This window comes from Mauremys reevesii, linkage group 1, assembly GCF_016161935.1.
Source record: "Mauremys reevesii isolate NIE-2019 linkage group 1, ASM1616193v1, whole genome shotgun sequence".
Lineage (NCBI taxonomy): Eukaryota > Metazoa > Chordata > Testudines > Geoemydidae > Mauremys > Mauremys reevesii.
The window spans coordinates 231517209-231541378 of NC_052623.1; the positions used below are offsets into that span (position 1 = coordinate 231517209).

Sequence of the window (24170 nt, forward strand, 5' to 3'; positions counted from 1 at the left end):
CCAGCCAGAGCAATGTCCCTTTATTTTTAATGTTTGGTCATAAAGCCCTGATCTTGAAAGAGCTTTAAGCATGTGAATAGTCCTACTGCTGTCAGTGAAACTACTCTTGAAGCTATGCATGTGTATGTGTTTGTAGGATCAGAGGCTAAGTTAGCTAGAGCATGTGCAGAAGATATGAGTGGACATGTGATGTAGTGAATCTGGTTTAGACAACAAGCTTATTTTTTCAATAGCTAATTATTAAATATATGCTGAGCGATTCACTGGCATCTACTAGAAATACATTCAAAATAATTCTGGACAGGATTAAGAAAGCCGGAGAATTTACATTATCTATAATCCATTCTGCATACTTACAAGTATTAATTAGATCAGCAAGAAAGAATCCTCTTAAAGTGGCAATAGAGAAACTTCCTGAGATGTGTCCAGACACCTGCAGAAATCTGTCCGCCAAATGTCTGCTGCAGGGATGGAAAAGCATCTCTTCCTTTTTCTGTGGTTATGGCTTTTCATGCTGTCTCCCACAGTAATGTTAGAGTAGTTCAGCCTTATGGCAGTTGGTTTTTAATTCCTGAGTGCTGGAGAACTCAGCAAAACAAGGAGCCTTTCATAGGAAAATGAAGGGGAGAAGAAAAAGCAAGACATTAAAGGATTATCTGGGTGCACTGAGAAGCTGAATGGTCATTAAGGAATCATTGCTTTAATTTCCTCTGCTCCCCGGGTCTGATCGTTTTGGAAGTTAACATGTGGTGTTGGTGATTATCATTATTATTTTTTGTTTTGGGGTAGTAAGCAATAGCCCTAATCATTATTAGGGCCCCGTTATGCTAGGGGCTGTACTGACTCATGGGAAGATGTGGTCCTTGCTGAGGTGAGCATACAGTTGAAAGTTGCCGGGAAATAAAGATGCTAAAGTATTGAGTTTGCTAAACAACTGGCATTTTGTTCGGAATGAGGAGCCAAGAGTCTATAAAGTAAATGTGAGTCTAGTTTTCAGGCTCGAAAGTCTTAGTTTAATAGTATTTTCAGCCCTTTAAAAAAAAATCCTCCTCCCTAGCTCATTATAGTGCTTCCCTGAGAGATTACTCTAAAGCAGTGGTTCCCAAACATGTTCCGCCACTTGTGCAAGGAAAGCCCCTGGCGGGCCGGGCCGGTTGGTTTACCTGCTGCGTCCGCATGTTCGGCCGATCGTGGCTCCCAGTGGCCGCAGTTCGCTGCTCCAGGCCAATGGGGGCTGCTGGAAGCGGTGCGGGCTGAGGGACATACTGGTTGCTGCTTCCAGCAGCTCCCATTGGCCTGGAGCAGCGAACCGCGGCCAGTGGGAACCGCGAACGGCCGAACCTGCGGACACAGCAGGTAAACAAATTGGCCTGGCCCGCCAGGGGCTTTCCCTGCACAAGCAGTGGAACAAGTTTGGGAACCACTGCTCTAAAGGAAGCATATTCTCTCCAACTGTTTATAAGGCTCTTCAGGAAAACCTTAAAAACTATAGATTAATGATTGTGAAGTGCTTTGAGATTCTGAAGAACAGCGCTTTATAAGAAATATGCATTATTATTATTATTGATAGTATTCAACTGGATACAATAACTGCAGATAGCAGCGACTGTGCCCTAAATGGCCGTATTCTCACTAGAGTCGTTAAAAAAAAGTTTGCCAAAATGAAATTTTAGTGAAATATGTTATTTTGTTGAAGCCAAAAGGTTTTGCGGAGATGTATTTGTTTCCATGAAACTTTTGGTAGGAAGGTTTTTTCAGTCGGAGTGAGCACAGAGAGCAAAGACTGACTCTGTAGCTCAGTGGGAGAGTCAGGTTCAAGTCCCTGCTCTGCCTGTTTTGGTGTGATACGGGATGAAAAATTCTGCTCTGATTTGGAGCAGAGGCGGGAGTGGAGCCTGGTTCTTCCATGCCTTGATATGAGTGCCGTGTCCCTCCCCTCCTGGCCTGCATCCCACTTTGAGTGGTGGCAGCAAGGGCCTCCTCTCCCAGACAGGCCAGATGCAACAGGATGGGGTCCCCTTGTACTTATATTCTGTCTGCTAGTGTATCTATTTGGATGGGTGTGCTGAAATCATTGTACTCCTTGCTTCCTGCTATGAGTCCTCTACTGGGGTGGTGTTGATAGAGCCCCCCAGTGCAGTGCCGCAAAGAGATGAATGGGATTACTCACTCCTCTCCTGGCTATTCAGATCGAGATTCTAACATAAGCAAATGATTTCAGGAGCTGGAGCTTTAGGCACGGGTGTATAGTGTTTATGCCAAATGGATTGTCATACGTTGTGCTGCTTTCACATCACTTTCTGAAATAACTTTATAACTTTGCAGTGAATATTTTCTTTGTTTATGGTGCAGGTAACGGTTACAACAATTGGTTATGGAGACAAAGTACCACAGACATGGATTGGGAAGACAATAGCCTCCTGTTTCTCAGTATTTGCTATATCTTTCTTTGCTCTTCCAGCGGTGAGTGGGAATTCAAAGTACTTATTTAATCCTATGTGTAAATAATACAAATACTTGGTAATTGATGCCATTGTTAAGAAAATGTTTTTTTTTATTTTGTCTCAGAATATACCAATCAGTTTATTGCACCTTTTAACTTGTAATATTCATCATGAAAGGAAGGATGATCCAATTGTTGTGGGCTTTAGCTTAGGTCTTGGGAAACCCAGGTTCAGTTTCCTGCTCTGCCATAGACTTCCTGTGTGACCATGGGCAAGTCACTTTTCTGTGCCTCAGTTCCCACTCTGTAAAATGGGTGTAATAATTGCTACCTCATGGGAGTGTCACAAGGATAAATACATTAAAAATTGTCAGGCACTCAGATTAAGGTTGCTAACCCTCAGGATTGTTTTGGAGTCTCCAGGAATTAAAGATTTATGTTTTAATTAAAGATTATGTCTTGTGCTGGAACCTCCAGGAATACGTCCAACCAAAATTGTCAACTCTAGCTCAGATAATGTGGTGATGATGGCCATTTACATACCTTAGATATTGGGAATGAAATATATAACCATACCTTGCTTTTCTATAGCCCTTTTCATCCATAGATCTCAAAGCCCTTTATAAAGGAGATAAGATTCATTATCCTCATGGGGGTACTAAGGTACAGTTAGGTGAATTGACTTGCCCAAGACCAACCGGCAGGCCAGTGGCAAAACTGGGAATAGAGCCCAGATCTCCTTAACTTCATGTCTTTTATGATTTAAAAAACTGAGAGATTGAGAGGAGACAACCTCGGCAACCTGGGAATCTCAATCAGGTCTGCTGCAAAGCACCATTGCTAGGCTTTTTTTTCTTCTTTTTTTTCTGGGCTCCCCGAATTGAATATGAATGAATGTAAGGACAAACTAACTAAAAAAAAAAAAAGCTAGAAGACTTTTTTGTTGAAGTTTTGAAAATAAAATCCTTAGAATGACTTAGCATTACACATAACATAGCAACAGGTAGAAGGAATGTCAGGCAACAAGAATGGTGTACAGCTTTCAGTCTGAAGCCTGAAGACACGCTGTTCCTTGTCTAGATGGAAACTCAACTCAGCCCAATTCCATTGTATTTACTAAAGGTTTGTTAATAGTCTGAGCAAAACTGGGCTACAGCTTTGTGATACTTGACTGTTCTGACTGAGTTTCAGTGCAGGTTTGTTCAAAGCAGAACTCAGAGGGTATGAACCCACATTACTAAAAACTAATGTAACCTCTGAGAAATTGAAACTGGATACAGCTATAGCTCTGTAATAATTTATTGCCCTAATATAGACCCATTATAAAAGAAATGTTGCACTCTATAAAATTGTATGTATGTTTCCTTGAGTTCTGCCACAGGTGACAAGTGAAAAGAGTTGTTTATTTGTGGGGGAAGGAAATAGTAAGTGTAAAATACATCTGGAGTTCAGTTGTTTTTCTCTCACTATCATGTGCCAATTGCCTTTAGAATGTAGTGAAAGTGGCTACAGCTACTGTGTTGAATAATGTTCCCCATAAATTCTAGCTGTGAATGTATGGTTGTTGTAAGTCTTTTTGGGGACAGAATATTTCCTGATTTGTGTAAAAGAGTTAGTGAACTCATGTGATGCCCAGAATACCTCAAATACACTGTATTTCATCACTGGATAAATACATTTCGTCCTCATGGAAATGTTAAGAGTTAAGATACTCCATGACTGTAACTGAGCTTAGGTGAAATTCTCTCATTAATATAAACGGAGGAGTTGTTTTTTTATTTCATGCTTTAAATTTTGGTTTAAAAAAGTTTCACCAGAGACTTAAAGCACATTTGGTTTATTTTTAGGGGATTCTGGGTTCTGGTTTTGCCTTGAAGGTACAACAGAAACAACGTCAGAAGCATTTCAACAGGCAAATCCCAGCTGCAGCTTCTCTAATTCAGGTAAACACTTGAATAATAAAACAGAGTAGGTGGAGGAGTATAATTTAGCGGACACAGGACTAGGAGTTATGACTACTAGGGTCTAGTCCATCTCTGCTGATGATTGTCTTTTAAACCCTAAATCATTTTTCCTCAGTTTACTGATCTGTGACATGAGGATAATTACCTATCCTACAGGCTTGTTGTGAAGTTTAATGTTTTAAAGGGCTTTGAGAGTCTCAGGTGAAAGACACTGGTCAGGTGCAGACACTTGTTGAATTAAAGAAGCAACTTTGTTATTTATTTTTAATTTTCATGTAATTATTATCTACCTTGTAGTATTCCCATTAGTACTGTGTATGTCTTAAATAATTGGGTATGTATGTATGGATACATACACCCAACTTTGGAAAATGCTCCAATATTACATTTCATATAGTGTAAAGAGACTGTCAACTGAGAACAAAATTACGAAAATGTGGCACAGTGCATAAAAAAGTAAAGCTGGAGCGTTTCTTAATGTTATAAGAGTAATTCTTCTTATGGGGCAGATTTTCATCTGCATATGTAGTAGATTAGGCCACAACTTCTACTGATAATACTAAGAGCGGCATATTTAAAAACACCACATGCTGAAGGGAACATATGACTCTTGGTGATGGTTACCTGTTAGCACAGTTATTCGTGGGAGCGACTGCATTTTATTTGATATGTAGCTATACTGTACAGCACATAATGGTTCAATGAAAACCGATTGCAGCACATTTGTATAAATCAAAGAACACACTGTAGGTTTATTTTTGGCAGGGTGATAGTTACCTTTCCTTCAGAACATAATGCCCATTTGTTCACAGAAAAAATGTTTGGTTTTTACTTTACAGACTCTATGGCGGTGCTATGCAGCGGAGAAATCATACAGTTCTACAGCAACATGGAAGATCTATGTTACATCGCCTGCTCAAAGTATAAAAAAAACACCAGCGCCATCTAGCCCTAGTCTGAGAAAACAGGTTAAAAGGAACTTGCCGTACTTATTTTCATCTTGGTTTTAATTTAGTTGGGTTAACAACCAGAATATAGGTAAAAGAGGTATAGAGGTTGCAGGGAATTTGTAGAAACATTTGGGTTGGAAGAGACCTGTAATGGGATATGGAATCTATTTCCTTTCATTGTGTCAAGATCAACTTAATCGTCCTTAAGGCAATCTTGATGGACAGATATGTCTCTGTTTTGAATGTATCCATTGGTTTCTATGGGCCTGATTCTCCATTATCTTGTCCCTTATGTAGACATTTATAACTGTTCAACTAAGCATACATTGCTATCTTATATGAGCTGGTAGCATCTTATATCCATTTTACACTCAACTGAACAGTTATATATGACTGGAAAAGGGAAAGGCAGTGGAGCAGCAGGGCCTGTGCTCTCAATTTGGCTTGTAATATCTAAATTAATTGGTTTAAAGTGCTTATCTCTATAGAGGACCTTTGAAAAGCCTCTGTTGTTTCCAAGTGTAATTTATTATTTTATTTTATTATTTTATTATTTTCATTACAGTAGCAGATAGAGGCGCTGTGCAAATGCATAGTAAGAGACAGGCCCTGCCTTGAGGAGCATACAATCTGAACAGAGGAATTCAGACAGAAGTGGGCAGGAGTAGCACAAGGCATGGCATTGCTCTGTGGCCGTGTAATCTCATACAACAAGCTAGTGGCAGGGCTAAGAAAAATAATTCAGGTCCTTTGACTCCCAGGCCAGTGCCTTTCCCTCTGGATCACACTGCCTCTTTTTTTTTTTATTTTTATTTTTTTTAGTGCACTATTAGACCTGGATTTCCCTTGCTATAATTTAATCCCATAATTACAGATTCTGGCATTGTTCATTAATGGGTGAAACTCACCCTTGTGAAGAGGGCCAGAAAAGATGTCTCTGTACCACTTAAACCTACCCTGGCCCTTATGCTGAGGGTTAAAGTGGTTATTGGCTTTGTACAGGCCCTTGGTAGGGGGTGAATTTGACCGTGATGAGAAGAGCTGGCTCTTCTCAGACACACACTGTCACTTCATGACAATCTTTAAAGCACATACACAAGCATGTACACATCCTTACTAATTAGGTACACTGTTTCAGGAAGTGGTCAACTGACTGATTTGGGTTGTCAGCCAGGATACAGTATGTGTGTTACTTATCACCAGATCTTTGCCCAGCCATCAGCTTTCCGCTCAGTTATTGGTCGCAGCAGGAGCTGACACTGCATACAAAGGTGGAAAGGAGGACAGAAACAACTATAGTCTTTTCTCAGTTCCCTAGCAAAGCAAATTGCTGGAAAATAGAAAGAGACAGTTAGAGATGCCTATCCAGTATAGGCACTTGATATCACCAGGCGGACTCCCAGGTGTCCAGCCCATGATGTCCGTCTTCTCCCTTTAGGGGTCCTTTGGCTTTCGGGAAGCAATGTACTGAAGGAGACAGACTGTTTCATTTCTGCTGGGTGGTTCAATTTAGTGCCTCTTCTTAGAGGTGCTGGCATGGACCAACCAAATAGTGATCCATACTTTTACCGAAGAATTGAAATGTCCAACGTAAATTAGTCAGGGAACAAGACATCAGCTTTTGAGATCTTGCAATTGGGCCTGGAATTTTCCAGTCTCTTTTTGCCTTACAGCTTGTCACACCAGCTTGTGTAAAGACAAGTTAGGCCATAGCTGTTGGTACAACCATTTTAAGACCTGCATTGAACTCCAGCTGTTTGCTCTGGTCAGCAGCTTGTCTCCATGAGTAGCTTTCCGGGGGCCAATCTGTGTCACGTCTCTTGGCCAGTTTTGCAGTTATGCTTGCCCAAGTTGTAATTTCTCTATCAAATTCTCTTCTAGCTGCTGAAACATCCAGTTTAGAGGTCACATAATTTATAAAAAGTCACTCCAAAGTCTTTGATGTTGTTTAAACTCGTTTTAAAAGTACATTACACAGTACAAAGTCACTTCAGTAACTGTTGTTCTCAAACTAGAACAAACTGTGTAAATTTTCCATTTCTGTTCTCCTTGTTTTAAAAACAATGGCGGGGCCTCTGTACATATGACTGAGCTGAGTCTGTGCTTTATTAATCAGTTTTATTTCTGATTATTCCTCTGGTAAAGTGTTCTTATAAACACACTGTTTGGTTTCATTCCTTTTATTTATGGCCTCTTTCAGCATAGGTGTATTCCACTAATTTGATATAATAAGCATGCTTAATTGCACACATTAACCTTGCTACTTTAGCACTTAAACTAAAAGAAATCAATAGGAACACAACCCCTTTCTTTCCTAACAGGATTGCCCACAAGGTGAAGCCTGTTATTAAAGTTTACAATGCCCAAAGCTTTATCTCTAATAATTGACTTCCATTTTTACACATTTTGAATTATAATATTAGATTTCATTTTAGAACTGTGCCTGGCACATCATATAGTATCAAGGTTTGATATTAATTTAATTTTTAATTAATTTACTTATTCACAGACAGGGAAAATGGGGAAATCTCTAGCTGCACCAGTATACTCTGGGGAGAAAATACAGCAATTCTGAATTTTCTCAGACTATTGAAGACATCTAGCCATTAGATCTTGCATTTTTCTGCTCTTAGTCCTCTGTTCTATCTTTCTAAAAGGCCTTGATGCCTGTGCAACTGTTAAATAGTCACAACACATAATTTTGGGGCCTTAGTTATATACTCAAGTTTGGGGCATCCGATTTGAGAAAAATTAGAGACCTTCTTTTCAGAGAGTATTGACTGCCTGCTCACTAGAAGTTTGGTCTCTTTAAGGTGTTTTAAAGTTGGGCATCCAGAATGTGTCAGTTTTGACAACCTTGGCCAAGGGCTTTGGCCCTGGCTTTGAATTTGCTGTTGGCCATGGCTCTGAATTTCATCCTTACTGTTTTACTTAACGTAATGGTTGTAGTATCAAATTCAAATTTACTATACAGTAAATATCAAGTGTGTTGCTCTTTTCTCTGTGTGCCATTAATATCTTTGCTATTATCCGACTTCCATTGCTACAGTCTAGAAGATACAAAAGAAAAGGAAAACCTGGGCGTGATAATGGCGCAACACCAATAATAAATCCTGGAGAGACTGCCTTATCCATTCCACAAATTACTTACGATCACATTGATGAAAGAGAAGACAAAAAAGACATGGCTTTTTACCTTGATGAACCTGGAGGTAATTTACTTTTATTTATGTTTAGGGCTGCAAATCTTTTAAACAGACACTGTTAAAAGAACTGAACTGGCAAAGGGGTACATTCCTTGTGTACTCAATTTTAAAATAGTTTATGAAGCAAGTTATCTGAAAACAGGGACCATTAAATGACAAAGAAATGTGGGCACAACATAATAAAATTAGAGATAAATTAACATATATTGTGACTATCAAAGACCCAAAGGAGTTGCCTTTTTGTTTAACAAACTGTACATAAAATCCAAAATGCCAGTTTAGTTCTGCCTTTTAAAATTTCTGGCACAGACCTCACTCCACAATGAGAACTAAATGCAAAGATCATCCTATGAGCCTCGCTTTCCCTCAGTATGTTATCAACACACACATATACCCTGTCAACTTAATCAAGTTCCTACCAACTGGGAAGGGAGAAAGTGAGACTTGTTTTTCTTATCTTATATGCTAGCATGACATGCAGATATGACAATGATGGGGTGGCATATACATATTTTATATCTAGGTGGATATGATAGTTTGAATTGGAGATAGTATTTTTCATCACTTCCTGCATTGAAGTACTGTGTTGTAAACAGTTGCTGCATTTCACCCTGGAAATGGCTGGATTTCAGTCTTAAGTGAAGAGATTCTTGTGTTTGTACAGTCCTTTGAGTCTTTTAATGATGGACGTCACCACATAAATGTGCATTTAAAATAGTATCGGTGTAAAAATTTCCGGGGCTCCTCTTAAAACCGATTTTTCTATCTGTAAACTACCTCCCTTTGTCTTATGGGAAAAACCTCCCTCTCTGTACAAATCGTGGAGCAGCAAAGCCTCTAACTGAGGAAGTAGACTTCACTGGAGGAAGTAGACTTCATGGTCCTATCTTGCCCTTTTGGAAGCCTGCAAATACCTGCCAGGCTAAATGAAGGATCCAAAAATAATCTGGCCAAGTACAGTAAATAAAATATTTGTTTTGGGTAACTTTGAAGAATCTCATGGCTTCTGACATTTGACACAAGAAGTCTCCAATAAACTTGCCTAGCATCTCTGTACTAAATGGATTTTCTTATATGGCATTTGGGCTGTCACAGGATGTGACAGTTTTTTTCTCTATGATTTTGTGGTGTGATGGTTTGCCTTTTAAATGTATTTTTCTCAGAGTACATGCTGTGTACCTATTGCTGCTGAACACAGTGTAATAAGGTGGTGACTTTTTTTTAATAGTTTTGACTTCATAGACCACAGGAATGAAGGTCAAGTGGTATGGTAGGTTGTATAATCCGCTAGGCTGTTGAGTAGCAAAAATAAATCAGCTAAGAAAAGTGTAAGCACATGATATTCTGGTTTCTTTCTCTGAGGACCCTCTTGATGGGCTATTTATACAGTATACCTAGAGTGAGAGGCAGCTACTTAGAGGTTGCTGTAAATGAATATGGTTAAAATCTCTATCTTTGGCTACTTCTAAAAAATATACTAATTAAGCAATTACATTTAAAATTAGTTGCTATTCCTATCCATGGGGTGCATCCAAAAGCAGATTAAAACTAATGTATTGGTTAAAGGTTGCATTCATGTATATTTTGATTTTTCTTATCGTTTTGAATTGACTCCTAATGTAAAGAAACATCAATTATTCATACATTGATTGACCTCTCTACTACATTCTTCTATTAGTTGTAACTTAGAGAATTATTTTTACAATTTACTTATGACATTCTCATTTGTTCTTAATGGCTATAAAACTTGCCTTGCATGTATTCTCACTTGAAGATTTAGCTTCATCTTAGATATATAGCTATTGCAGTAATAGTCAGACAGTGACGGGCAAAAGAGAAAAAAGTGTGATTGGTAATAAAGTTTTTATTTGTTCCTTAGTATCATAGAAGTTAGAGAAAGAAAAGAACATTAAGTCCTTGTCCATTCCTTTGCCTTGTTCATTTAAAGAATATTCCTTAAATGTTCACCGTTTGAACAAGCAAACTGGTCAGTTTTCACAATGGAGAGGTAAATTGTGGGGTCCCCCAAGAATCTGTACTGGGACTGTGCTGTTCATATTCATCAATGATCTGGAAAAGGAGGTAAACAGTGAGGTGGCAAAGTTTGCAGATGATACAAAATTACTCAAGAGAGATAAGTCCAAAGTTGACTGCCAAGTTATGAAGGGATCTCACAAAACTTGGTGACTGGGCAACAAAATGGCAGATGAAATTCAATGTTGATAAATGCAAGGTAATGCACATTTGAAAACATATTCCAAACTATACATAGAAAATGATGGGGTCTAAATGAGATGTTACCACTCAAGAAAGAGATCGTGGGGTTACTGTGGATATTTCTCTGAAAAGATCTGCTCAATGTGTAGCAGCAATCAAAAAAGCTAAGAGAATGTTAGCAACCATCAGGAAAGGGATAGATAATAAGACAGAAAATGTAATGCCATTATATAAGTCCATGGTACACCCACACCTTGAATACTGCGTGCAGGTCTGGTCACCACATCTTAAAAAATACATTAGAATTGGAAAAAGTACAGGAAAGGCCAATACAAATGATTAAGGGATATGGAACAGTTTTCATACATTTGTGTCTGTTCAGCTTGGAAAAGAGATGACTAAGGGGGGGATTTGATAGAAGTCTATAAAATCATGAATGGTGTGGAGAAAGTGAATAGTGGAGTGTTATTTACCCCTTCACATAACATAAGAACCAGGAGTTACACTATGAAATTAATAGGCAGCAAGTGTTAAACAAATATAAGGAAGCACTTCCTGACACAATGCACAGTCAACCTGTGGAACTCATTGCCAGGGAATGTTGTGAAGGCCAAAAGTATAACTGTTTTAAAAAAAAAGAATTAGAAAAGTTCATGGAGGATAGGTCCATCAGTGGCTATTAGCCAAGTTGTTCAGGGACCCCGCCCCATGCTCTGCGTATCCCTAAAACTCTGACTGCCAGAAGCTGGGACTGGAAGACAGATCACTTCCTAATTGCCCTGTTGTGTTCATTCCCTCTAAATCATCTGGCATTGGCCGCTCTCAGAAGACAGGATACGGGGCTAAATCGCCCATTGGTCTGACCTGCTATAGCTGTTCCTGTGTTCAAAGTGCTGTGTCTAGCAGGAAATATTATGTTAAAAAGGCTAACTTATATTTTTAGTGCTTTCTGCCCCTACCAGCTGGTAACAAAGGAAAATTAAGTGTTTTTTTCCTCCCTTCAGATGGGTGAAGAGAAAATTGAGTTATTGTTTTTTTCCAATTTGTAGATCAGTGGTCGGCAACCTTCGGCATGCAGCCCATCAAGGTAATGTGCTGGTGGTCTGTGAGACATTTTGTTTACATTGACTATCCACAGGTATGGCCCCTCACAGCTCCCAGTGGCCGTGGTTTGCCATTCCTAGCCAATGGGAGCTACAGGAAGCAGCGGCCAGCATGTTCCTGCGGCCTGTGCCACTTCCTGCAGCTCCTGGTGGCCGGGAACGGTGAACCACGGCCACTGGGAGCTGTGGGCGGCCGTGCCTGTGGATAGTCAACGTAAACAAACTGTCTCACGGCTCGCCAGCGGATTACCGTGATGGGCCACGTGCCAAAGGTTGCTGACCCCTGCTGTAGAGGCTAGAATGAATGCTATTCTAGGGCCAACTGTATTTCTATCTTATTTATCTCCTTTAGTCAAAGTACAGTGTTAAGTTACACAGTGTTTCCTGTTCTGATTTATTTCTTCTGTAACCAAGCTTCCAAGAATGTGTTGGGCCAACTAGATTGCTTAAATATGCTTGACCTTCTTAACAATTTTAACCTGATTTTCCTCAAAGATCCCTTGCGAGCAGTTAAAGGCTTTCAGCCTGGTGCTTCAAAAGGGGGGGGGGGGAATTCCTCTCCCCCCCAAAAAAACCTGAAATGAAAATGGAAGTGTATTGGAGGAGTTTAGGAAGGCATAAAGGAATGGTAAATGACGGAGATGATACTGTCTGCTGTCAGTGTTCCATAGACTGGAGTAGCTTGTCCATAGGTGTGTGGAAGCTGAGGGTTTTACAGAGACTATGACAAACGTAGGTGGGGTCAGGCTGCATCATCTCTACTGATCTGTCCTTGCAACATCAAATCTGTAGTTTTTGTTTTTTTTTGTTTTTTTGTTTTTAAAAAACAGCTGTTTAATTCAGCTGTTTAATTCAGATGTGAATGTAGAATGTCACAGCAGGTGCTTGTGAGTAGGACGGGGAGGAATGAGAACTTATGAACTGTGATGCTTCCAAAAAAAAGTAACTGTAAAAATATGGTAGATCAGTAATTTTCGGACTATCAATATATGAAAAACAATGTTAGAAAATGTTACTTTCATAAATACTGACATGTGGAGTCAGTTTGTGATGATCTTAAATGAAATATGGTGTATAAAATGTGGTGTTGTGAAATAACTACTTTTAATTGCACTGTTTTGGCAGGTGTAATATAAACTGTTTCTTTACCTCTGTTAAAGAACATGCAGTACATGACTTATGACGATGGAGAAGCAGTCTTAATCCTGGAAGAATTGCCCTGGATTTAATGGCCATTCAGTTTTCCAGTGGGATGTTTCTTTTTCCTTTATTTCACTGTAATTTCTCCCTTTAGTCTTCATTCATTGTTATTAGCCTTTCATCAGCTTTTAAATGTTCCTAGCAAGATTATGCTTCATATACTTTTAAAACCTTGCATTTTTATTCTCTGCCCAACACCTAGAGTACAGTATGTGAGTACATTGTGTGGACCACATTTGCTTCACTCGGTTGCATTTTGGAATATTAGTTTTTGTCTATAATGTGTGATAGACCCAGGCCAGTTGGGTACAGCAGAATAGCAGAAGGCAGATATACTGGCCACTGGATTAACAGTTTTCTGTTTCCTGACTGACCAGAGCAGGGGCTGCTCCAGGCTAATGAGAACACCTGACCCTAATTAACCTGCAAAGAGTCAGGCAAGGCCATTAAGCTAATGTGACCACCTGACTCTAATTACTATAAAAAAAGGCTCACTCCAGTCAGGCAGAGGAGAGCCAGAGGAGAGGAAGTGCGGCTGAAGGGCTGGTTAATGAAGACACCCTCAAACCATTGGTGAGGGAGCCCTAAGGTAAGGGAGAAGCAGGAGAGCTGTGGGGAAGTGGCCCAGGGAAATGTAGCAACTCTGGCAGTGAAAGGTTGGCTGCCAACAGCTGCTACCATTAGGGTCCCTGGGCTGGACCCCGGAGTAGAGGGTGGGCCTGGGTTCCCCCCAACCCACCACTACAGGAACATCTCCTGGGAGGGGAAGTCAGGTCCCTGGGAGGGGAAGTCAGGTCCCTGTCAGGACAGGAGGCTTAACTGTTCTGAAATAAGCTCCCAGGGACAACAGAGACTGTAGGAGTTCTCTCACCAACCTCCTTGCTGGCCTATGATGAAAAGGGCTCAGTAGACTGTAACCCTGGCCCTAGAGAGAGAAGGGCTACGTGGAGGGTCACCATGAACTACTGAGACTAGCATAAACCGCCTAGAAACACAGGACCCACGGGGGCAAGGTCAGAGCTCTGCCACAAATGTTTATTTTTGTTCTTGGATTTAAAGACTGTGCCCTTCCAGAATGCTCAGGCTTAATTAGTAGACATAAATCTATATAATTCCACCTCTTCCACTGGTGGGCAAAACTGGCCATCCTCCACAAACAAGCAATTCCTCCCCACACTTTTGCTACTCCCTTCTGACAGGAATGCTTGGGAGGAGAGGAGATGGGCCTTATGCCTGTGACCAATGGTGTAATACAGTGGTTCCCAAACTTGTTCCGCCACTTGTGTAGGGAAAGCTCCTGGCGGGCCGGGCCGGTTTGTTTACCTGCCGCATCCACAGGTTCGGCTGATCGCAGCTTCCAGTGGTCGTGGTTCGCTGCTCCAGGCCAATGGGAGCTGCTGGAAGTGGTGCGGGCCGAGGGAAATACTGTCCGCCCCTTCCCGCAGACCCCATTGGCCTGGAGCAGTGAACCACGGCCACTGGGAGCTGTGATTAGCTGAACCTGCGGACTCAGCAGGTAAACAAACCAACCGCCACCCCGCCCGCGGACTGGCAACACAAGGCGGAACCACAACATTGGCCACACCATTGGTCACAGGCATAAGGCCCATCTCCTCTCCTCCCAAGCATTCATGTCAGAAGGGAGTAGCAAAAGTGTGGGGAGGAAATTGATTGTTTGTGGAGGGTGGCCAGTTTGGGAACCACTGGTGTAATATATTAAAAAAGCCTGGACACCTGACAATTGCCCATTAGTATGAGATCTTCAAGTGACCAGTGAGATGCCTTTGTGTGTTTCCATCCTAAAAAAGTCAAGGGAGGAAGGAAGAGGGGTCAGGACAGGGACCAGACAGGGACAGGACAGGAACAGGACTCTTCTTTCTTCTCTCTCTTAAAAGCTTAGGGGCAAAATTGCTGAGTTCATTTAGCACAAAGCAGAGACATGAATAAGGGAGTTGCCAGTACCCTACCTTTCCAAAGAGATTGCTGGCAATCTCAGCATATTTCTCTGCTTTTTCTTTACTAACCACAAGGGATAAAGAACCGCTTTGCTCACCCAAACTCCTCAAGTGCTTCCAGATTCTTGGTGAGCAATTGTTTTTGGAGTCATTCTGAAGACATTGCATTTATCCCATACAAACTCGGATCTGCTGTTACAGTGGCACCAAACACAATCCGTACAGACCATATCTGGAAAGTTTAAAGAAAAATTCATCACAATGGAAAAATAGGGGCAGCATGGATTTTCCAAGTGATGAACTAACAAGAAGTCTTCAGACTATGACTTTGTGAAAAGACCTAAAAGGTACTTCTTGCTGCATTATTTTCTTACCCTCGATTTCTAGTGTTCTTAATCAAGAGCTCTTACATACTGATTTACTCTTCTGAGCATTACTATACAATTTTCTTTCTCACTACTGAGTCCAGCTTCCTCCTCATTTCAGGTTGTTAGGACAGAAATCCTGACATTGCTTTACAGCCCAGAAATCAGATTTTATCTTTCTCTGCCACCATTGCTGTGGTCTATATCTTCTGCTGCAAAGAGGTCTAGTATCATAGCATTGTAGTTTAAAGCCAGAAAGGACCAACGGATCACCTAGTCTGACCTTCTGTATATATTACAGGCCACCAACCCCTACCCAGAGAGTGTCTCAGAGTGACAAGGGAACAGGGAGCTCTCACCTGGACATCTGCTAGTATATCTATAGGGCTTAGATGAGACGCTTGAGATAACTAGAACAAATGATGGATATAAAGAAGCAAGGCAAGCAGGAGATAAAAGGATCACTTTAATTAATGAGATTGGCATCCTTTTCTATGCATTTGTGAAGTTTCATTTTCAAATATCAATTATCCAGTCTAGTATAAGCTTTCCAGAGCCGAGCTGAACTGAATAGCTGTTTCATAACTTTTTTCTTCAATTAGAAAAAAAAATAGAAACATTTTTGTACGTAGAAGGCTAGTGCCTCTTGGGACTTCTCTAGCAGATGGAACATATTACAAGCTGTCGGTTATTATAGGTCATGTACACAACTCATTATTGTAAAATTTATCAAAGTCACAAGAACCTCAGAATGATAAATCGGCACTGGGATAAAAATGAGCTTTCTATCCATTGTTATGCTTTTTTAATTTGCTTTTTGGGATTTCTTGCATAGTAATTTCCCCTTGTGTATAAATCAAAATGACACGAGACATTTTTGGGTAAAAAAACCCAACTTCAAAAGCCCTCCTATATAAATGTTGCTAATGTCAATATATACTGTACATAATGTAATTTTTACACTGATGATGGCTTCCATTATCTGTTAGTGTATAGGTTGTTCTTAGAGACTATTTGAATTGGCATAGAGTGAGGGCTGCCTTCATCCTATGGGGTGGAGGGATTACAATCTGCAATATATATAAAGAAGCAAACATTTTAAATGAAGTGGATTCATAAAGATGCCAGTGCTGATAAGTTGAGTGAAAAGTAAGAAAAAGCATGTGGCTAATATTAACTCAACCAAGCAAATGCTCAAGTTAGTGAGGGTCTGCACTGCTGTCACTAATGGGAAATAGATGGGAACAGGGTAAATATGAATATATGCTCCAAGTTACTCAGAGAAAGTGGCCAGATGCTAGATGCTATATTCAGGATAGGGCTGCTTACTTTTTTGTTTTTAAATTTGTTGGTGATTATCATGCACATAGTTAGACACTATTGGCATTTGCTTGAGCTAAGCATTTTTGCTGGCAGGTACTATACAGACATATTTTTACATTTCCACGAGTGCATTTTAGTCCTGCAATATCTTTACCATTTCAGATCTAGTCACCTTGAACAGAAAATGCCAGTTAGTTGAATTCTGTGGCCAATCCTGTGATGTGCAAAAGGGTTTGTGTGGGGAGGGGTGGAAAGAGAAAAGCTCTGACTGCCAAATACACTCTTGTTTGTGACTAGAGCTGCTAGATTATGATAATTCCATTGCACTGCAACTTATGAAGTGTTTGACATTTGTTTTCATTGCTTCAAGTTGTCTGTCTGACTCAAAGCAGAGTTTTTCATCATATTCCACACAGAATCAGGTAGAGTGGGGACTTGAACCTGGGTCTCCTGGATCCTGGGCTAGTATGTGAGTGTGTCTTTCTTTAAATCTTCCGGAGAAAAAGTTTGATGAAACATATATCTCTGCAAAACAATTTAGCTTTGATGAAATTTCATTTAGTCAAAAATGTTTCAACTAGCTTTACTTGTGACTTTAGGACATGAATCTAGATCCTCAGAAATGGAAAGCCAGTGTTCTTATACTATCACTATGCCCCTCTTCCAGCCTTCATCACCAAATTGATACATGACACCTATACAGTAAATAACACAATTGTGTAGACTACTATAGAATTATTGTTTAGAAATTCATTATGGTATTGTAGTATTGGTATTGCTTTGGCAAGCTTGGTTTTGTAAAGTTTAAAAAGGAGTATCCCATTTAACGTTAAAAACTGAAGCCATCAGTGCTTTGCGATGCAAAAGAAATATTAGTTAAAAACACAGAATTGGAAAGGAGTGCAAGTCCCAGAATCAGGACATTTTCCTTTTGCTGCCAAAAGTATGTCTCTCAGATAGTTGTTGAAATCCTGCAATATGTATATAAATTATATTCATGAGCCAATTTGTTACCTAATAACCTGTAGCTTAAAAAGATGAGGCTCTTTTAAAAGGACAAATTTTTTTACTAGTACAGTGTTTCCCAAACTTGGGACACCACTTGTGTAGGGAAAGCCCCTGGTGGGCCTGGCCAGTTTGTTTACCTGCCCCGTCCACAGGTCCGGCCGATCGTGGCTCCCACTGGCCTGGAGCAGCGAGCCACGGCCAGTGGGAGCTGCGATTGGCCGGACATGCGGATGCGGCAGGTAAACAAACCAGCCTGGCCCGCCAGGGGCTTTTCCCACACATCTTCCACTTTTGGTGCAACACACTGAGAGCCTTATGCAAGTATTAGCCATGAGAATTTATGCCCCCCATTTTTGGTATAATACACTTTAGGTAACACTCCAAAAGCAGGTAGGCTAAATTCTTTCCCCTTGCATAAGGCTTCTGGTAAATTCAATAAAACTCTCTATAGGAAGAAATCAATAGGAAGTTTTCCTTGAGCAAGGTATGTCGACTGAGGCCATGTGTGCACTACAGGGACTATATCACTATAGCTACAGTGGGGTTATACCAGCATAACTACATGGTGTGGGTGCAGCCTATCCTTCAGTGTAGGAACACCACCTGCCTGAGCAATGGTAGCTAGGTCAATGGGAGCATTCTTCCATCAGCTTGGATGCATCTACACATGGGGCAGTTCGGCATAACTTCATTGATCAGGGGAGTGGATTTTTCACACCCTGGAGTGATTACCCAATTCAATTTAAAATTTAAGTGTAGACCAGGCCTGATTCATTTCTAGAGATTCTTCGTATTCCTGCTGATGTCCATGATGCCGGATCATAGAGAAATAAACAGGCACCCATATGGACTTCTGCTCCTTTAAAAACAATGGGGATGTGGGGAGAATTAATATTTGTCTACTGAAATGCAAAAGAAATAAGGGGGGAATATGTTCTGAGCTTCTAAGAAGTGAAGTGCATGGATATTGGCGGGGAAAACTCGCTCTTTTAGGGCATGTCTTCACTGCAACAGTTTGCTCGAATTAATACACTTGAGTTACCCCACTCAAGAGTTACCAGGTTGCAAAAAAACCCACTAGAGCTATGCAGAATGACTTCATTAGCAGTTTGAGTTGTTGTCACTTGAGCTGCTGTATCCCTGCTGCATTAGTAGCTCTAGTAACAGCAGCACTTGAGCTTCAATCCCCTCTTCCCACCTCCAGGCTAGCTAACTTGAGCTTAAAGCACCGCTTACTCTGAGCTGCAGACTTTTGTATGTAGACAGGAGTTGGGGTAGGGGAAAAACTTGAGTGACAACCTGAACAAACAGTGTAGTGACAAGCCCTTCTTTGTATTTGTTTTTGAAGATTTATAGTGACTTGCTAACTAAACTTGACAACATGTGTAGTGCATCTCCTCACCAACACTTGCTGCTGTGGACCCATCAAATGTTCCCTCTGCTAGTTACACAGGCTCTCACTGGACTATTGAGTCAAATTCAAAATCTTGGATTTTACCTTTAAGGCACTCAGGTGTGGATTCATAGAAGTACTTAGATGCCTGAGTCTTAGACTTAAGTGCTTAAATCCTGTTTTTAGGCTCCTTTATGATCCACAGAAGCCCTGCTCATCTGCTGCCTAACCCTGAAGGTGCTTAAAATCACTTGGCACTGAAGTGTTTGCAGTAAAAGTTCCCTAGGTGCCTAAATATCTGCTTTGGGGCATGCACAGGGATGCCTTGCTGTAGGTGCCTAAGCCCCTGAGCAATGTACAAACAGAGGGAAGATAGATGTTTGCCAGCTTAACAAGTGTGCGCGGCCCAAACAAGGTACTGTGCTCAGAGGTGGCTTAACTCTGCACAAAACAACTGGTGGAGATGGAGGAAGACTTTCCTTATGACTTTTAGTCCCATGGTTAGGGTACCAACTTGGGTTGTGTCCCTCTGCTTGATAAGGAGAAGGGATTTGAATAGGGATCTGCCCCTCTCAGGTGAGTGCCCTAACTGGGCTAGAGGATATTCTGATGTTGGCTTCCCTCAGTTACTCCTATTTTAATTATTCCACTTTAATTAAATAACTGAATATTTAAATAGTAATTGGACTAAAGAGAGAGTGAGAATGGTTTGTTAGTCCCATGGCAAGGGTACTCACTTGAAGGGTAGGAAATGTCTTCTTATCAGGTGGAGCAGGACTTGAACCAGGGTCTTCCACATTCTGGGTGGGTACCCTATCCACCAGGCTAAAGGTTATAAGCGAGGGGCTCCATTCCCACTCTCCAGCTGTTTTGTTCCAAGTTAAGCAGCCTCTGAGCATGCCTACCACATCCGGATCCACACACAAGTTAGGTGCGTGGTTCATGGCTTGCAAACAGAGCTGGGTGTCTCCCTGAAGCCTGGATTTCTCTGTCAAACTCTGAGAGGGGTGGAGCTTCTCAAACACCCCTTTCTTCGCCATCTCCCATTGGCTAATTTAGGTGGCTCCTCCCCCAGTGAGTTGGCTTTATGACTCGCATACTAAGGTGCCTATCTCTCCCCATTCATTGTGTAGGGGAGCTGAGGTGCCTAACAGGCTTTGTAGATTGCAGTATTGTTCCTGTGGTTTTTCTAGGCACCGAAAAATTAGGCCTTGTGAAGCTCAGCATCACACTGCCAAAGTGGCATTGTGGAACTGGTGATAGAATCATAGGGTTAGAAGGGGACCACCAAGTCTAATCTCCTGTCAAGATGCAAGATTTGTTGTGACTAAGCCATCCAAGACAGATGGCTATCCAGCCTCCTTTTGAAAACCTCCAGTGAAGGAGCCTGCACAACTTCCCTAGGCAGTCTGTTCCATTGTCATACTGTTCTTACAGCTAGGAAGCTTTTCCTGAGATTTAATCTAAATTTGCTAGAGTTTGAACCCATTGCCTCTTGTCCTGCCCTCTGTGGCAAGAGAGAACAACTGTGAGATACAGTAAGAAAAAAATGTAAAATGTAGGCCAAAAGTAATCTATGGACAATTGGAGTGGGGTGGTTACCTTGCTCCTGCCCTGAAGGGCTTAAACCAGCCCTGGGAGAGGGCTGTGGCTGGGAGAAAGCAACTACTAGGCTGATTGGGGAAGCAGCTGCAGCTGGTCCATGCCCCAATCAGGCCACAGCTGGCCCTATAAAAGGCCAGTGAGCTGAGCCAGGAGCTGGCAGTCTCTCTCTAGCTGTAGAGGGAGATGGACCTGGCTGCAGTGACCTGAGCAAAGTACCTGAGTGGAGCAGGACTGGGGAAAGGCAGAGGAGCTGGGGAGGCTCCAGCTTGGAAAGCCCCAGGCTGCGGCTTAGCGGAAGGCCAACTATCATGTCTCCCCATAAAACTCCTCTCTTCCAAACTAAACATACCCAGTTTTTTTCAGCCTTTGCTCATATGGTTTCAATTCCATTCCTTTGATCATCTTTGTTGCTCACCTCTGGTTCCTGTCCAGTTTCTCCAAGTCCTTTCTATACATTGGTGACCAAAGCTGGATGCTGCAGCTGAGGTCTAACCAGCACTGAGTAGAGGGTACTGTCACCTCCTGTGACTTCCATGGTATGCCTCTGTTAATGCAACCTAAAATTGCATTTGCTTTTTTTGCAACAGCATCACATTGCTGACTCATGTTGAGGCTGTGATCCCCCCAACTCCCAGATCCTTCTCAGCAGTGCTGCTGCCAAGCCAGTTATCCTCCCATTCTGTATTTGTGCATTTGGTTTTTCTTCCCTAAGTGTAGCGCCTGACATTTGTCTTTGTTGAATTTCATTTTGTCTATAGCCTAGTTCTCCAATTTATCAGAATCCCTCTGAATGTTAGCTCTAATTTCTGAAGTGTTGACAAGCCCCCACCCCTACCCCAGCGCCAGCTTTGTGTCATCTGCAAATTTGATCAGTAGGCTCTCTATTCCTACATCCATGTCATTAATAAAGATGTTAAATAACACCAGACCGGATCCTTGTAGAACCCAACTTGACTTCTCTCCAATCTGATATAATTCTATTAATAGTTACTCTTTTGTTTACAGTTGTTAAACTAATTATGTATCCACTTAATGGTAGTTCCGCTGAACCCACATTTCTCCAGCTTATTTATCAGAATGCCATGTGGGACTTTCAAAAGTCTTGCTGAAATCCAGGTATATTTTGTCCACTGCATTCCACCCCACCCCACATCCACCAAACCAGTTACCCTGTCAAAGAAGGAAATCAAACTGGTTTGGCATGATTTGTTTTTAGTTAAATCCATGCTGGCTGCTAGCAATCACCCTTTAATTCTCCAGATATGCGCAAATGGGATGTTTTATACATTGCTCTAGTAGCTTCCCAGATATTGAAGTCAGCCTGACTGGTCTATAGTTCCCCAGCTCCACCCTTTCCCCCTTTTTAAAAATGGGCACTACGTTATCCCTTCTCCAGGACCTCTCATGTCATCCCTGAGTTTGTAAATATCTAATTCTTTCAATACCCCGAGTGAATAGCATCAGGCCCTGCTGATTTGAATTCATTCAAATTGGTCAGAAGATCTGATGTTTCTTTACTTATCCCCATCTGCATCCTTTCCAACTTTGCTAGTTGTCTGGTCACATGTTATTTTTTGTGAGAAGTCTGAAGCAAAGTAGGCATTGAGTAGCTCTGCCTTCCTGTCATCTTCAGTTCCCAGCTCACCTTTGCCATTGAGCAGTGGACCACACAATCTCTGAGCTTTCTTTTTCATATGACACATTTGAAGAATCCCTTCTTGTTTTCTCTAACATCTCTCATCAACTGTAACTCATTCTTTGCCTTGGCTTTCTTGATTTTCTCCCTTCATGCTTGTGCTATTTCCATGTATACTTTCTTGGCTACATGCCCTTCCTTCCATTCCCTGTATGTATTGCTTTTGGTTTTTAGATAGTTAAAAAAGCTCCTTGTGCAGCCACATTGACTTCCTGTGGCTCATCTTATCTTTCCTCACTGATCTGGGCCCAGGTTACTGAAATGGTTGCCCACAGCTTTGAGATGAGGCCTGTGGTTGACAGCTCTGTTCCTCAGGTGCAATGGAATTATTCACCACAAAGATTAAGGTGAATCTGGGCAGGAATTAGCTTTCTCAAGGGCTGCTCCCTGGTTGTAGTATACTCCTGTACAATCTAAGAATAACCTCAAACCCTTCCTGCTGTCAGTTCCAAAAGCAAAGCATGCTTCTTCCACCTTGTTTTCAATGCACATATCACAAAAAAAATGTAAAATAAATGTGTACAAATATTAAATTCTCACATAGTTTCCCCTCAGTGAGGGTAGGGGAGCAAGAGACTCCCATTGACAGACGATAATTGTTATTTTATGCACTTCTAGAAGGTGTTCTCATATTGCAATGATTGGGACATATAAAAACTTGACTAGAATAACAATACCAGTATACTCACATTTCTTAATAATTTGAGAAGTTAATTGCTGCTTAAAAAGTGAGGGTATGTAATTGCTTTATGCAAACTTCTAAAATTTATATTATATATAAAACAAAATCAAAATAGTTAATAGTTCCTTACAATGGAAATGTCCGTTTCAGAATGGTCACTGGAAAATTAAATTTCTTCTTTAATGTATACCATTACATTACAAACATCCCCCTTTCAGAATTGATTTGCTCTCTCAAAGAAAAAAATACTGGCTAATAGGAGCTGTGGGAAGCAGTGCGGGCCCATTTATGGGCCACAGTGATTGCATTGGCCTCATTAGAACTACAAAAGTGATTTTTCCTCCCTTGGTATTCACCCCTTCTTGTCAGCTGTTGAGAATAGGCCACTGCCACCTTAATTGAATTGGCTTGTTAGCACTGACCCCCCACTTGGTAAGGCAATGCCCATCTTTTCATTAGGGTGACCAGATCACAATATTGAAATATCAGGACACATTAGGTGAGCGGGGGGTGGGGGGGAAGGAGACACAGGTGCACAGCCCTGACCGGAGCCAGAGGCACACTCATCTGCCTGGCCCTGTGCTACCAGCGTGCCCCTTCCTGTTTGGGGGTGGGCCCATGCTGCGCCACACAGCTCCCCTGCCCAGCGCTCCCTGGATCCACTATGCCCAGAGCCCCCCTACAACCCTTCCACCACAAATGTACAGTGCTGTGCACACATCCTGCCCAGCGCCCCCCTGCCCACAGTCCCACCACAGCTGCCCAGCACCCACACAGAACCCCCCCACTCACTAGTTTCCCAATACACACAGATTTCCCCTCCATCCGTCCTTCCTTCCCCACAGCCCCACCACCACAACTACACAATGCCCCACACAGACCCGCACTGCCCAGTACCCTGACACACACAGATCTCCCCCACTGCTGAGCACCTCCCAACAAGCCCCCACTGTCTAGCACCCCAAAACACACAAACCTCCCCCACTGCCCAGCGCCCTCCACAGCCTCACAGCCCAGCACTCCCCACATACCTCCCAGACACTCACTCCATAACACCCTG

General features: G+C 41.7%; 1 protein-coding gene across 19 annotated transcripts in view; it reads left to right on the forward strand.

Annotated features, from left to right (window-relative positions):
- The window catches only part of LOC120406051 (potassium voltage-gated channel subfamily KQT member 1-like), an 819762-nt gene that overhangs the window by 176663 nt on the left and 618929 nt on the right, over positions 1-24170 (forward strand). For all 19 annotated transcript variants that reach the window (XM_039540307.1, XM_039540238.1, XM_039540231.1 and 16 more), the window contains 4 exons: positions 2353-2463; positions 4291-4386; positions 5247-5375; positions 8407-8569. In XM_039540307.1, the coding sequence (XP_039396241.1) occupies positions 2353-2463; positions 4291-4386; positions 5247-5375; positions 8407-8569 (499 nt within the window). The remainder of the gene's footprint in view (positions 1-2352; positions 2464-4290; positions 4387-5246; positions 5376-8406; positions 8570-24170) is intronic.